This window comes from Dreissena polymorpha, chromosome 9, assembly GCF_020536995.1.
Source record: "Dreissena polymorpha isolate Duluth1 chromosome 9, UMN_Dpol_1.0, whole genome shotgun sequence".
In the NCBI taxonomy this organism is placed as follows: domain Eukaryota; kingdom Metazoa; phylum Mollusca; class Bivalvia; order Myida; family Dreissenidae; genus Dreissena; species Dreissena polymorpha.
In genome coordinates, this window is record NC_068363.1 from 50,330,963 (window position 1) to 50,347,205 (window position 16,243).

The 16,243-nt window shown below is 37.0% G+C and overlaps 1 protein-coding gene across 1 annotated transcript in view; it reads left to right on the forward strand.

Moving 5' to 3' along the window:
• Positions 1–13,649, forward strand: part of LOC127844938 (neuroguidin-like) — a 39,887-nt gene extending 26,238 nt beyond the window's left edge. Inside the window, exons 7-13 of the mRNA XM_052375505.1 lie at positions 2,125–2,249; positions 5,080–5,135; positions 5,423–5,471; positions 6,765–6,860; positions 8,234–8,266; positions 12,035–12,071; positions 12,496–13,649. Of these exons, the coding sequence (XP_052231465.1) occupies positions 2,125–2,249; positions 5,080–5,135; positions 5,423–5,471; positions 6,765–6,860; positions 8,234–8,266; positions 12,035–12,071; positions 12,496–12,521 (422 nt within the window). The 3' untranslated portion in view covers positions 12,522–13,649. The remainder of the gene's footprint in view (positions 1–2,124; positions 2,250–5,079; positions 5,136–5,422; positions 5,472–6,764; positions 6,861–8,233; positions 8,267–12,034; positions 12,072–12,495) is intronic.
• The last annotated feature ends 2,594 nt before the right edge of the window (positions 13,650–16,243 follow it).

Genomic DNA, 16,243 nt, shown 5'->3' on the forward strand with positions numbered 1-16,243 from the left:
ATTGATCCTTGAAATATAAATAGATGACACAGGTGCCATGTTTTAACAATATTATTCTACTCTCTTAAACCAATGTTCTCATACGAGCAAACACATTTCGGCGGGGATTAGGCACTACTGTGACAAGCTCTTGTTATTCAGGTATTCTGAGTACCAGAATACATAAACTGTGCTTGTTTCACATTGTGTAGTATATGTTTCTACAGAGCTCCAGAGGTATGGGGAATAGGAAGCCATTTAAGTATTGCAATTACTCTTTATACATTTTAAGTAAAACAGGTACCTTTGCAAATTGTAAGTATGGGATGCATGTAGCGTCTAGAAATTGTAAGTGCGGGTACAACCATCTCATATCTTATGAAAATTGTAGACGGTGCGGGAATATAATATTCTTTAGAAATTGAAATATGGGGGTACAGTACTGTCATATCTTATAGAAAGGATAAGCAGGGGGTACTGCAATATTTAGTCTTTTAGAAATTGTAAGAAGTGGTATGGAAATGATATGTCCTTTAAAATAAGTAACAGATACTTGTACTAGAAATTGTAACTGGTTACTGTTAAGAATTGAAAAATTTACCAAACAAATATTTATTTGATATAATACATTCAAGTGTCTTAATGTTACTAGTTAAACACTACTTATACTTGACAATATTAAAATGGGCATTGTCATATTTCACAAAGTTTCTTAATATCCTGGGATTTAAATACCCTGTTAAGCTATCCCCAATCTGCCTTTCAGAAAAGAATTCATGTTTTCCAGTTCCTTTTACAAATTATGGGGTAGAATACTCTTTACAAAAGAGGTCAGGGGGTACAGCTAGTATACATGTATCGCACCGCCTACATACACATGTACATGACAGCATCCTAAAGGCTGTTATGTTAACATGGGGACATTTTCTATACACCATGTGTAAATGTCAATACTCAATAGTATTCTAATTACATTGTCGAATGATATCATTTGTGGATTTTCATTCAACCATTGTAGGTCTATGTGCTTCATTTTATTGTATAATTTTTTCTTTCATTAATTTTCAAGTGATGTGAACAAACAGACAATCAGATGAAGGTATTCATCGAGATGTGTTTGTTACACTTTGAAATTAGCTTGGCTCCTGTATGGTACGAACAATCTGTACATCCCACGTGCAGTAATGGTTAAAGTGCAATGAATATTCTGATGTAATTTGCACTCCATATTCAGTCACATGTTGAACAATCAACACTGTGACTCCTCTAGTATGACGTTTGTAGCTATCTTTAGCTGTTACTTGTGTCCTGTATCTATGCTATTGTATAAACTGCAGTCATTGAGTATAAGTGGATGTTGTTATAGTTAATAATATTTATATGATAACAAGTATACAGGCAGAAACAGATCTGTTTATATTTATTTATTAGAAATAGTTAACGATAAAAAAAATCAAGTGTTTAAAGAATGTATTAGTGTTACAATAAAATATTTTGTGACAATGCACATTTGATTAAAAACTTTGAATTCGTTAACTGTCAGAGTTTTTTTTATAACATACATATCTTGTTGGAGAAAGAGAAGACATGTTTCTTTTCTTTTTCTATTCCTGATCTAGACTATGATACAGCAAATATTCTTGCCTCCAACTATGAGACAGTTCCAATAATGTGAACATTTGTTTCATTTGTCAATACAAAATTATAGTTAAATATTGAGTTGAAGTTCTGAAAGTTTTCAACAAAAATACTTCTTAGAAAGTAATTAATTACACAATGCATGAACAAGCAAGAACTTGCTGTCTGACTAGTGGTAAGAATAAATCTAGGTCTTAATGCATGTGCAGAACAAGCAAGAACTTGCTGTCTGACTAGTGGTAAGAATAAATCTAGGTCTTGATGCATGTGCAGAAAATTTCATTCCAGCTTAGCCTGTGCAGTACACACACTTTCTGCTGTTCTGGTATTTTTCCTTTCAAGGAATTCCATTTTGGGTGAAAATCCAGATAAGCCAGAAAATGTCATCCCTGATTAGCCTGTGTAGACTGCACAGGCTAATCTGGGATGACACTTATCGCACATGCATTAAGCCCAGTTTTCTCAGAACAAGGCTCTAATGACTCCCCAAATTCAAACCCATTTCAGACGGAGATGAGACAGTATTGGAGAAGAAACAGAAGCAGGTGGAGAGTCAGAGGAAGAGGGCCCTGAGTAGCGCAATCCTGCAGGACCTCAAGGAGCAGTACCATGATGGGCCCACCGAAATACGGGTCAGTAGTAGGGAACCAGTACCATGATGGGTCCACGGAAATACGGGTCAGTAGTGGGGGACCAGTATCATGATGGGCCCACTGAAATATGGGTCAGCAGTTGGGACCAGTACCATGATGGGCCCACCAAAATACGGGTCAGTAGTAGGGGACCAGTACCATGATTGGCACATGAAAATACAGGGTCAGTAGTAGGGACCAGTACCATGATGGGCCCACTGAAATACGGGTCAGTAGTAGGGGACCAGTACCATGATAGGGCCCACTGAAATACGTGTCAGTAGTAGGGAACCAGTACCATGATGGGTCCACGGAAATACGGGTCAGTAGTAGGGGACCAGTCCCATGATGGGCCCACTAAATACGGGTCAGTAGTAAGGGACCAGTACCATGATGGGCTCACTGAAATACGGGTCAGCAGTAGGGGACCAGTACCATGATGGGCCCACTGAAATATGGGTCAGTAGTAGGGGACCAGTACCATGATGGGCCCACTGTAATATGGGTCAGCAGAAGGGGACCATGATAGGCCCACCGAAATACGGGTCAGTAGAAGGGGGCCAGTACCATGATGGGCTTACTAAAAAACAGGTCAGTAGTAGGGGACCAGTTCCATGATGGGCCCACAGAAATAGGGGTCAGTAGTAGGGGACCAGTACCATGATGGGCCCACCGAAAAAGGGTCAGCAGTAGGGTACCAGTACCATGATGGGCCCACCGAAATACGGGTCAGTAGTAGGGGACCAGTACCATGATGGGCCCACTGAAATAAGGGTCAGTAGTAGGGGACCAGTACCAGGATGGGCCCACGGAAATAGGGGTCAGTAGTAGGGGACCAGTATCATGATTGGCACAAGGAAATATGGTTCAGTACTTCTACTGGGACCAGTACCATGATTGGCCCACGGAAATATGGGTCAGTAGAAGGGGACCAGTACCATGATGGGCCCACAGAAATACGGGTTAGTAGTAGGGGACCAGTACCATGATGGGCCCATGGAAATATGGGTCAGTAGTAGGGGATCAGTACCATGATGGGCCCTCGGAAATAGGGGTCAGCAGTAGGGGACCAGTACCATGATGGGCTTACCAAAATATGGGTCAGTAGTAGGGGACCAGTACCATGATTGGCACACAAAAATTCGGGTCAGTAGTAGGGGACCATTACCATGATGAGCCCACGGCAATACGGGTCAGTAGTAGGGGACCAGAACCATGATGGGCCCATGGAAATACGGGTCAGTAGAAGGGGACCAGTACCATGATGAGCCCACAGAAATAGGGGTCAGTAGTAGGGGACCAGTACCATGATTGGCCCACCGAAATATGGGTCAGTAGTAGGGGACCAGTACCATGATTAGCCCACGGATATACAGGTCAGTTGTAGGGGACCAGTACCATGATGAGCCCACAGAAATACGGGTCAGTAGTAGGGACCAGTACCATGATTAGCCCACGGAAATACTGGTCAGTTGTAGGGGACCAGTACCATGATGAGCCCACAGAAATACGGGTCAGTAGTAGGGGACCAGTACCATGATTGGCACATGAAAATATGGGTCAGTAGTAGGGGACCAGTACCATGATGAACCCACGGAAATACGTTTCAGTAGTAGGGGACCAGTACCTATGATGGGCCCACGGAAATACGGGTCTATAGTTGGGGACCAGTACCATTATGGAAGAAAGGGTCATGAGAGCTTCCACTTTTGAGAGCAAAGATACCATTAAGGGCCTAGAAGATGGGTCACATTAACCTTAATATTTGTGATTAAAAGAGACCAGTAAAGTCCATAGGTGGGAAATACAGGTTTTTAACGTGTGAGAAAACAGAGATCTGCAAGCCATTAGTTGGGTAATTCAGGCTTTGTGAGCAAAGAGATCCATAACCCTTTACCACTTAGATCATATTATCACGCATTTGTAGTCTCTTACAAAGTGATATTTAATTTAAGACCTTTCTTACTAAATTCAAGTTTTAAAGCCATTTTCACTTTGCTTTTAAGTGGGAAAGGGTTAAGTCCTAGAGAATAAATCTCACATGCCTTTACATTTGTGAGAAAAGAAAGACTATTGAAATTTATGAACACATTCGGATAAGGGTTAACAGGTCTTTGTGATTTTATTGACAAAATATGTAACTTAAAAATGTGTGATTATAATGACTCTTGTGACCAAATAAGATTTTTTATGCCCCCAAAGGAGGGCTTATAGTGATGGCACTGTCCGTCCTGTCTGTCTGTCTTTCCGTCACACTTTGCGTTTAGGTTTTGAAAAATGATAATAATTTCTATGTAGCTTCAGATGTAACCTTCATACTTTGTATGCATGTGTATATTGACGAGGCCTTTCCATACGCACACAAATTTTGACCCCTTTGACCTTGACCGTGAACTTAGGGTCCTGCGTTTAGGTTTCGAAAGCTGCATTATGGTTTCGAAAAATGCTCATAACTTCTATGTCCCTTCAGATGGAACCTTCATATTTGGTATGCATGTGTATATGGACAAGGCCTTTTCATACGCACACAAATTTTGACCCCCTTGACCTTGAACTTAGGGTCCACGTTTAGGTTTCGAAATCTGCAGTTAAGGTTTCGAAAAATGCTCATAACTTCTATCAAAGCATTTTTCGGGGGCATATGTCATCCTATGGAGACAGCTCTTGTTTCAGTGACAAATTATGTTATTTCAATGTACATTATAGCCCAGCCTTAATTTGTGATTACATTGATAAATGTATGATTTATTAACAAGGTATGAGATTTCAATGACAAGATATGTGCATGACAAAATTTGTGATTTCAATGCTAAGCTTGATTTTATTGCAGGAAGCTAAAGACATGCACCGGTTGAAGGCAACTAAAATGATGATGGAAAAAGAAAGGTAGACTACTACGTTTTAGAAACTTCATGCATTTGTAAACCCAAGTATTTTACTGTCATATAAGGAATCATTTAGTGTAGTTATTCATGTACTTAAATCTCTTGCACCTATTCATTTCTCGCAATTAAGATAACCTGGGTATGCATATTCCCTTCAATATGCATCGGCAACGAATTGACAAATGTTTTAGTGCTTATTAATCAACTAAATTGAAAGTATTTTTCCAGTGACCTTATTGCTAAAATATTGTATGTTTGATATTCATGATTTATTTTTGTTCACTTCAGATATGAGGAAGACAACTTCATGAGGTTACCGATGTCAAAGAAAGAAAGGGTACATGCATTTACTTACCATTCCTATGGTTGTTGTTTTGCAGTATTATATTGATGCTAGATGAATTAAACATTGCAAGCATATCAATCAGCATGGTAACTTGCGCACCTTCATATTCTGGTTTGGATATGGAACACACACACAAATCAAAAAGTCATTCTGCTTCAGGGCTTTTTTTTCCTGTTTTTGTGAAGTGGCCTTGCCCCTCCATTTTGTGAAAAAATGAGTCGCGGACTGTTCAAAGTTGTGAAAAAAATGAGTTTCTAACTTTCTTAAGGTGTGAAAATTTTAGTCGCCAACTTCTTGAAATTGTGATGATTTGAGTCGTAAATTTCCCCAAATTGTGAAAAACGGCTATTCTCACAGAAGGAAAAAAAGCCTTGTAGCTTGAGGGCTGAAACTTTACAATCATATTCACCAGCATGTGAACTTTCAGCTCCAGAGTTTGTTTTGCAGGTTTTCGACACAACTGGAATTATGGCCCACTTTATATAAAAAATTATATATTGTAGTAACTAAAGAAATGAATGTTTGCTATGACGAGTTTTGTCAGAATTACGGCCCTTTGCATGTTATATATGGGTCATGCTCTGTGAAAAAGGGGTTTAATGCATGTGCGTAAAGTGTCGTCCCAGATAAGCCTGTGCAGTCCGTTCAGGCTAACCAGGGATGACACTTTCTGCTTTTATGATATTTTTCGTTTCAAGAAAATCTCTTCTAAGCAAAAAAAATTTAGGCGGAAAGTGTTGTCCCTGATAAGCCTGTGCTGACTGCACAGGCTAATCTGGGATGACACTTTACTCACATGCATTAAACCGCTCTTTCGTAGAGCGCGGCTCATATAGAATATATTGCCCCAAAATTTTGTCTTTTTCAATATTTTTAACTATTTGGTAGATCTCCCTCAAACTAATGCAGTTGGGTGACATTTATAGAATGATGATTGAAAAAAAAAAAGATTTCACGATAAAGGGTTTATCCTATTATGAGTTCACTGTACAAACAATTCTCTGCTTTCACTAACTGTTTTGCATTAAGTTACATTGGCAGTGAAAAAAGGTACCTGGGGAGAAAATTGTCAGTCTGGGACTTAAACCAGGGACCCCCTTGACAATAGGGCGAGTACAAAGAGAACTGCTCTGGGGCAGCCACACAATTTCTTCCCTAACATGACCTGCTTCATGCCTTGGCATATGGTGCCTATAACAATGAACACAGTGTACAAAAATGGCTTTAAAAAAGGAATTGGTTTTCTTCTTTTATATTTTTGTTTCATCTCTGTTTTTTTTCCAGCAAAACCAGAAGCAGTTAGCGGGCATGTCATCCCTGAACTCTGTGACCTATTTCGGCAGTTTCAATCCCCTGGACCTGGAAGAAGGTGGTGGTGAGGTGAGAATAAAACTTTGCTCCTTATCTCTCCAGTACTCACATTCACTTTAATTTTAAATATATGAGACTTGTTCTGGGAAATAGTGGGTTTAATGCCTTGGGGTAAAGTGTCATCCCAGATAAGCCTGTTAAGTCAGCCTAGGCTAATCAGGGAGGACACTTTCAGCCTAAACTGGATTTATGTTTAGAAGAGACTTGGTTAAAAAAAAATGTGGAAAGTGTTTTCCCTGTAAACCAGTTTGCCCAAAACATGGCTCATATATGTTTAATTGTCCCCTACTGGTGAAACTGGAGGGGACTTATGGTTTGCGCTCTGTTTGTCTGTCAGTCTGTCTGTCTGTCTGTCAGTCTGTCCGTCACACTTTTCTGGATCCTGCAATAACTTTGAAAAATCTTCATATTTTTTCATTAAACTTGAAACATGGATAGATGGCATTATGGAGATTATGCAGGTCATTTCATTTTGTTCCTACGTCAAGAATTCTGGATTGCTATGGCAACAAATAAAAAATATAAAAAATACTGACAATGGTGGAGTTTCACTGGTAGGGAACCATATTTATTGCTTGGCAATCTCTTGTTTTGATAACATTTTGACTTGGGTATGCATATATATATTTATGAGTGCATTTCCTTTTAAGATACAGTTCTTGGTGTTTTTTGCAAAGATTATGAAATCGTTACCATTTTACCAATGTAGGAACCAAACCCCAAAATTACTGTTTGCCAACCAGACACCATTTTCCAGTACATCATTAAGACCTATTGTATCAGTGTAATAAAAATGTCCTTTCTATCTATTAAAGAAATACATGCTAATTTAACAATGTAATGCATAAAATAAGTGCTAATATTTAATTATTGTTTTTTTTTCTCAACCAATAATGATATAAATGATATGTACTACTGGCAATTGCTTAAATAAACCATGTTTATTGACACCCATATAAGATTTTTTTATTAGATCATCTTTTTTTCTCTGTTTATTAATGCCTTTGAACTAATATTACACCAGTCAATCATAGAAAAGAGTGTTTCGGTTCTTTCAATATTACAAATATATGTGTTTTTTAATACGAAATCATATGCTTTGCTCAAAATAGGCTTGTTTTTAAAGAAATTTGAAACTGATTTGTTCCCAATTTTAAACAGGTGTTTGTAAAAATCCAACATTGGAAGTTACATGTAAGAATTAAAGAGTCAAAAAGAGCAAATTAGATGTTAAAGTTAACTGGTAACTTTCTCCTGGCATGTGTTTCACTAAATGAAAAGTTTGGGAGATCCAACATCGGACACTTGGACGGGAGGACCTCAAGCCCAATCAATGCCTGGTGGCTACGGCTTTCTTGTTATTTTATTGTTGTACTTTTCAGGGATTTTCAAACAAAAGAAGAAAAATGGATAAGGTATGTATGCATTATTTAAATATTATTATTCTGAACTTACCTTTATTTCAATGCAATTTAATTATGCCCCACTTCAAAGAAGAGGGGGTATATTGTTTTGCACGTCAGTAGGTCGGTCTGTCGGTCCATCCATCCACCTAATGGTGTCTGGATGATAACTCAAGAACTCTTAGGCCTGGGATCAGGAAAGTTCATAGGGACATTGGTCATGACTGGCAGATGACCTCTATTGATTTTCAGGGTACTAGGTCAAAGTTCAAGGTCACAGTGACTCGAAGCAGTAAAATGGTTTACTCAAGAACGCTTAAGCCTGGGATAAGGAAAGTTCATAGGGACATTGGTCATGACTGACAGATGACCCCTATTGATTTTCAGGTCATTAGGTCAAAGTTCAAGGTCACAGTGACTCGAAGCAATAAAATGGTTTCCGGATGATAACTCAAGAACACTTAAGCCTGGGATCCGGAAAGTTCATAGGGAAATGCATGACCGGCAGATGACCCCTATTGACTTTCAGGTCGCTAGGTCAAAGTTCAAGGTCATAGTGACTCAAAACAGTAAAATGGTCTCCCGATTCATACTCTAACGTATTCACACAATGGCTGCCACAACAACTGACATCCCATTTTGGGGGAATGCGTGTTTTACAAACAGACCTTGATAGCAGTGGGATAAACTAGTAATAGATAGATGTTAACAACATGTCAAAGTTTAGAATTCTATTAACTATGTATATTCTGTACAAGCACTCATTGAAGCCTAATTTAGCAAAATATGAAGAGTAAATATGGGATCTGACAGATTATATTTCATAGATAATTAATTAAACAATGTCAGGAACAACTAATTTCAATGAGAAATTTAAATAAATAGTGTATGAGCAAAAACTAGTTGATTCAGATCTTTTAAATATATGCTTTGAGATAAAAAAGTTAAATAAAATAATTGTGTGAAAACCTGCTTATAAATGCAAATAGTTGTTTTCAGCTTAAACTTAGAAAACCACTTCATTTCACAAAAATATATTTGTCAAGGTATTAGTCAATACAAAGGAAATTAATTAAAATGCTAAAAATGGTGTGCTTTTTTTAGCTCACCTGACCACAATGTGCGCTTTTGCGATCACCTTTTGTCCATTGTGCATCATCCGTAGTGCATTGTCCGTCGTCAACATTTTGGCTTATTAACACTCTATAGGCCACATTTATTTTCTGATCTTCATGAGACTTGGTCCAAAGATTGTCCCAATGATATCTTGGTTAAGTTTGAAACTGGGTCATGTGAGGTCAAAAACAAGGTAACTAGTTTAAATTAAAGAAAAAGGTTGTTAACACTCTAGAAGTCACATTTATTGTCCAATCTTTATAAAACTGGCACCATAACATTTTTGTCTTAATGATATCTCAGCTGTGTTCTAAAATGGTTTTGGAAGGTTTGAAAACATGGCCGCCAGGAGGCGGGTAAGTTTTCCTTATATGGCTATAGTAAAATCTTGTCACATTTATGGTCCAATCTGCATGTACATTGGTCAGACATTGAATCTTATGATAGCTCGGCTAAGTTTGCAAATGGTTCTGCTCCTGTTAAAAAACATAGCCGGCCAAGGGGTGGGAAAGTTTTCCTTATATGGCTGTAGTAAAACCTTGTTAACTACTCTAGAAGTCACATTTATGGTCCAATCTGCATGTAAATTGGTCAGAACATTGGTTCTTTAATAGTTTGAATGAGTTTGAAAATGGTTCCGGACCGTCCGTTTAAAAACATTGCCGCCAGGGGGCAAGCAGTTTTCATTATATGGCTATAGTAAAACCCTGTAAAGACTCTTGATGTGACATTTATTGTCCAATCTTCATGTAACTTGGTCAGTACAAATGTTCTTATGATAGCTTGGCTGAGCTTGAAAATGGTTCCGGTCCGTTAAAAAAATGGCCGCCAGGGGGTGGGGCAGTTTACCTCATTTGACTATAGTAAAACCTTGTTCACATTTATGGTCCAATCTTCATAAAACTATGGCTAAAGTAAAATCATGTTTACACTTTAGGAGTTACATCTGTAATCCAATCTTCATACAAAGTGGTCAGAATAGTCTTTACTAATGATAATACAGATTAGTTCTAGAATGGTTACGGTTCTTTGAATAACATGGCCACCAGGGGGCAGGGAAGTTTTCCTTACATGGCTTTATTAAAACCATGTTAACATTCTAGTTGTAATGAGGATGTTGGTGCACAATGGCGATGATGATGATGGTGATGCTGCTGCTGCTGATGATTATGATGATGGTGATGATAATGGTGATGATGATACTGGTTATGGATTTAGAAACATTAACAACAACCCAAATATCTAATAACAGTTATTGCATTACTCCAATTAATTAGTTCCATTACTTCAGATTGTTATGCCCCCGAAGGAGGACTTATAGTGATCCCACTGTCCGTCCGTCTGTCTGTTCGTCGCACTTTGCGTTTAGGTTTCGAAAAATGCTCATAACTTCTATGTCGCTTCAGATGTAACCTTCATATTTGGTATGCATGTGTAAATGGACAAGGCCTTTCCATACACACACAAATTTGTCCTCTTTGACCTTGACCTTAGGGTCCGCGTTTAGGTTTCGAAATCTGTGTTTCGGTTTCGAAAAATGCTCATAACTTCTATCAAAGCGTTTATCGAGGGCATATGTGATCCAATGGAGACAGCTCTTGTTTTCTTTATTTTGCATAAATTCAACTAATTGGTATAACCAGTAAAACAACATGACTGTTACACATGAATCTTATTTGACCATTCATTCACTTATCCTGCTCTTTATAAAACTGATGTTTACCTCCGCTTGCATTGTTGCAGTACAACAGTGTAGATTGACGCCTTCTTTGATAGCCATGTGATGATTGCGTAACAGGTTTACAGTCCCTGGAAATTGGCCCCAATTAACTGGGCTTTCACATCAAAGACCTTTGTCTTGATGTCAGATGGCCTCAATTGATAAGATAGACTGCTCATACAGTTTATGCTACTGATTTTTGTGCATTTTAATTCCATATAATTTGACAGTTTTTCGGATATGATACAGCTTCAATTTTCTTGTGTTTGTTTACTTCTATATTTTAACTATAAGAAAGATTCAGTGTGTGATGTTTGGTACCTAAAAATAAGATCAATTTTGAATTTCTAGTAGATATTCTCATACTCATTTACTTCCTTTGAGCCGACCTTGATATATGATAACAGTTCAACATTTTCAATTTTGAAAAAACTATTTTATGAACACTCAATAAATTGAAAAAATAAACTTGTTTTCAGTATCTAAAGCTGTTCTTGCAAAAACAAGTCGTAACTAGTTATCCTAAATGCTGAGATGCTTATCTCATGATCTCAAAGCTTGACTACAATTTGTGAAAAAATGTACTTCTATTATTTTTTTGCTGATTATGCTCATTATTAAATTACTGTCCTCGTATCACTTTTATCCAAAATAAACCTTGGTCGCAATGGGAAACAAATGAATATTTTTAAAAACATATACAAATGCACAAAATCTTCTTAAAACGCATATATTTATATATCTGCCAAAACAACAAACCCTTTCTTTTCACAAACCAACGTCAACAACCTTTGCTTTACGTTACTTCTTCTCAGGTGAGCACCCCCTGGGCCAACATGCCCCTCTTGTTTGTAAAAGGGATAAATTAAATCTTTATTCACATACCATCACGAGCACCATGATTAGATTTGAGCCTGAATATTGTTTCACTTTTGCTTTTACAGAGCAAAGGAAAGAGTAAAAAGGGAGGAAAGAAGAAAGGTAAATAGTGTTTTTATTTGATCTCTATATCATCTGAAATTTGTGTTGAATAATGTTAATGTTTTTAGATAAAGTTTTTAAACTACAATTACTGTACATTTGAATACCCAATTAAAGTACATTTAGGCCACAACAAAAATAATGAATAAAGAGCACACAAAAACGGGTAATTAAATAGAGAAGGAAGGATTTAAAGTAAACGAGTGCATTTAATTGTAGGATGTTCAGTGAAGACTGTACTAGATTTAAACCTTAGTCTAACACGGTACATTTCAACTGCTTTAGTAAACCCTTTTGATTTATACATGATACTGTGATTTATACTTTAATATTGTAGAAGGAAATTAAGTTTTAATTGTTGCACTTATAAAACTTGTTATGGCTGTCATTTAAATTTGGTCAAGTGTGCAACTTTCTATTTCAGGATTTAAGAAAAAGCGTAGGCACTGAAGAGAGTTGGTTTATTGATATCAGTGAACTAGAGAACAGATTGATACCAAGACAGTTGGTATGGGACATGGTGGTTAAGGACACTTCGAATATCTTTAAAAGAAATACTATTGTTATGTTGTACATCCATTTATTTTTGAAGACATGAAATTTCATCGAATCATAAAGCTGTCATATTTCTTTCCAAATTAAGTTTATGGATGTGTTTATAACATCTGATATAAGACTTTGGCCTTATCTGATATAAGACTTTGGCCTTGAATGTTCGTTGGGCATTTGATTTCTTGGTTCAGAGGACCAACTCAAGTCCTCATAAATTAGTACAACACAACATGGCTATAAATGAGCTCAGAATATAAAGCGTGGATCCGTTTATAACATGGTCTTCTGGCTTGGAACACTTCATCCTCTTTATATTAGAGTTACAGTGTATTTTGCAAATAATATTTGTTTCACAAAAATTCTGATCCAACTCTCCTGTCAAATTTACCCATGCCTACCATTCTAAACATTTGACCATGAAACATTTTGTCTAGGTAAAACATCTTATTAAATCTATTTATTCAAGAGGAAGCAAGGCTTTAAAGAAGTTAGGTAGAGAAAAATCTGTTGTTTTCATTCTGGAAATAGCACTATAAGTGAAAGAATTTTCATAAAGCCTGATGATAATGTAAATTATTTGTGTTATCACTTTATTTGGTCTACAATCATCATGAAGTAGAACAACCCAGGGTATCATTGAGTTGTTTTTTTCGTGGCTGAAAAGGAAATTTGTATTGTAAAATGCACACATGATTTAAAGGCTTGACTGTGTACTTCACAGTTTTGCTAACCTGTTGCCAGTTTCTGGTTCTTAAGTCCATATTATGTTAAGTTTATTTAGTTTCTTCCTGTTTTCATTGTCATTGCATATATAGGGACAAAGCATTGTTTGTTTTATATATGACAAGCACTTCAATTAGTTTCTCTTATGTTGATGACTCAAGAACATAGAAAGATTGCTACGGGAATTGATATTGTTATGTTTTGCTGATGATAATTTTAGTGCAAAGAACTAAGATTTAATTGATCTTTACTTACGAACTGTCACTTAAGAAATACTTTAAAATATAATACAACGATAAAGTACTCACTACTTCAGTCATGCCTTTTCCTGGAAAAAAAGAAATAACAACACAAACACTTTTGAAAATGGACGCATATATACTCTCATAATTTTATTGAGAGAGAGCTTTTTTGAATTGCATTCCCATTTACTCATACAATCAGACCGTGTCTCGTAGTGGAGAAATCATCCGATGAGTGTCTGTAACATAAAATATTTCAACCAGAAAACATTAATGGGCCGTGCTCTGTTAAAAGGGGTTTTATGCACATGCGTAAAGTGTCGTCCAAGATTAGCCTGTGCAAATCGCACAGGCTAATTAGGGACGACACATACCGCTTTTGTGATATTTTCTGATTGTACTGTAGTGAACATAAATTTCCTTTCAAAAACGTTATACATATGAAAGTGCCAAATATTCCATATATGGGTACTGTTGTAAATGAGCAGGGTCATGCAACAATGGGTCTGATGGTATATGAAGTCAGCGTAGCCCCAGACCCGACTGTACACTCGCGTAGTCTAATGGTTACTAGCTTCCTTTATAAAGTCAGACAAAGGGTCACTGTCTCATGAAACCAGTCTGAGCAGATGTGCCGGTTGGGCTGGAGATACTCTGGTAAGACCCATTTTCGCATGACGCTGGTCTTTATTATAATGTCTGATAGATCTGTACACAAGTCATGTAATAATTTAATAAATAAGTTGACTACGTGGACGCCATGTGTCAAATCTGTCACCTACTAGGTCGTTAATGACGCTGGAATGCGAGTCAAATCACGGCAATCAGGTAGCAATAACGCTATAAACGCGACCCGCTACATGCGCGTGGATAAACTCATTGAGATATCTCTATAAGCCATGCCGGCTGCTATGTAAGCATTATCTATTCCAATTATGCAACTTCAACCAATAACCACGTTTATAAGCCCAAAACCCTCAAAATTTACGAATATTTCCTACAATATTTCGAAACAATAATGTTAATAAAAAAAATCAATGTTCCTTATAGCAATAGCCTTTTTTTTCGGAACAATATATTAAATGCATGTTCATATACCAAATCAGTCTTTGTGTGTCGTACGAATAAATATCGTTGCGGAAAATTCAAATGGAATAAAGTGCTCCACACAAAAATAAAAAAAAGCATTTTGTATCTCTTTAAATATATGTTACCATACCACATCTAGCGTTAAAATTTTTGCTATTTCTATAAAGAACGTTGATTATTTTATGTGTTTACTTTATTTTTTCGAAATATTGTACGAAATAATAGGAAAGCTGCCACCGTTTGCTAAATTCTCGCGATAACCAGACTTCAGCGAGTACATAATTAGTGCAAGTCCAGTATTGCCAACATCATTTGTGCTTCGAACTACATGCGTCAAGTATGGAGCATCGTCTTCAGTTCATTTAGATATTCTGCAAATTATATTCTCTTATACATGTTTAAAGTTGAGTTAAATACACGAGATGTATAACTATTTCACCTATTGAAAAGTTGCAATATATAGATCTACCCGTCGGTCTTTTATTACGCTGTTCATTTTCTAATTAAAACCCAACTGGGCTTGATACAACACCATACTTGGCTATTAAGTTCATAGCGGGAATTAATTGCAACCAAATTATAACTGTCTAATAATCTACCAAAGAAACTTCCCGTCATCACTTGTCCTGCGACCGTTTACTTAAACACTCAAACAATTAAAAACGTGTACAAAGTTTCCATTAAAAATATGTGTCTGCCATTGATACCCATGTCACACAGCGGCACATGGACTTGTTTACGCAAGACTTTGTCAAGGATTGTCGCTCACCTGAACATGGTCTCAAGTCAAGACTTTTGTATAATTATTTGTGCCTATGCTATCACTCTTACATGTAATTGGCTTAATAAATGATTGCACTCTGTTGGAAAACATGACACAAGTGGAAATGCACAGTATTCTTATGATATCGAAGACTACGTTTTAAAACATCATCACGTCAAATTTAAAAAAAGAAGCATGTGGGCATTCTAGTTCTTTTTTTGGTACGGGCATTGCTTGCCCATCGTTATCACACATATAAACATTTAAAATTGTACATTCAAGTAGGCACGTTTAAAGCTTGTATGGAAACTAAGGTGAGCGACATTTGGCCTTAGACGCTCTAGCTGGAAAATATTGTTTTGTTGTTATTTTGATTTCCGTTTAGCGAAGTGGTTGGTACCCAAGCTTCTCACGACCGGGGTTCAATCCCTGCTCCTGCGTATGTTAGTAAAGTTTGGTTCGTGGTCAACATACATGGCAGTAAGGTTTCCCCCGGGTACCTGATTTTCCTGCACATGACAAGACCACAGCAGATACGGAATGGAAATTGCAGCTTGAGTTGAAAAGTCAGCCAGTTTAGCAAACCAGATGGGTTGAGTGGGGCACACAGGGGTTTCTCAGATAAAGCAGCTTCTTCGCGGAAGTACCTTCTCAACCCCGTAATACACGCACATATATGCACAAAAAAATAAATAGTTTATTTAATGTTGAAGACCTTGAAATACATTTATACATTTTTGTATAATATTAGCTTTACATATCCGTAAAACAAAAATGCAGATATATGTTAATGCCTTGTTCTT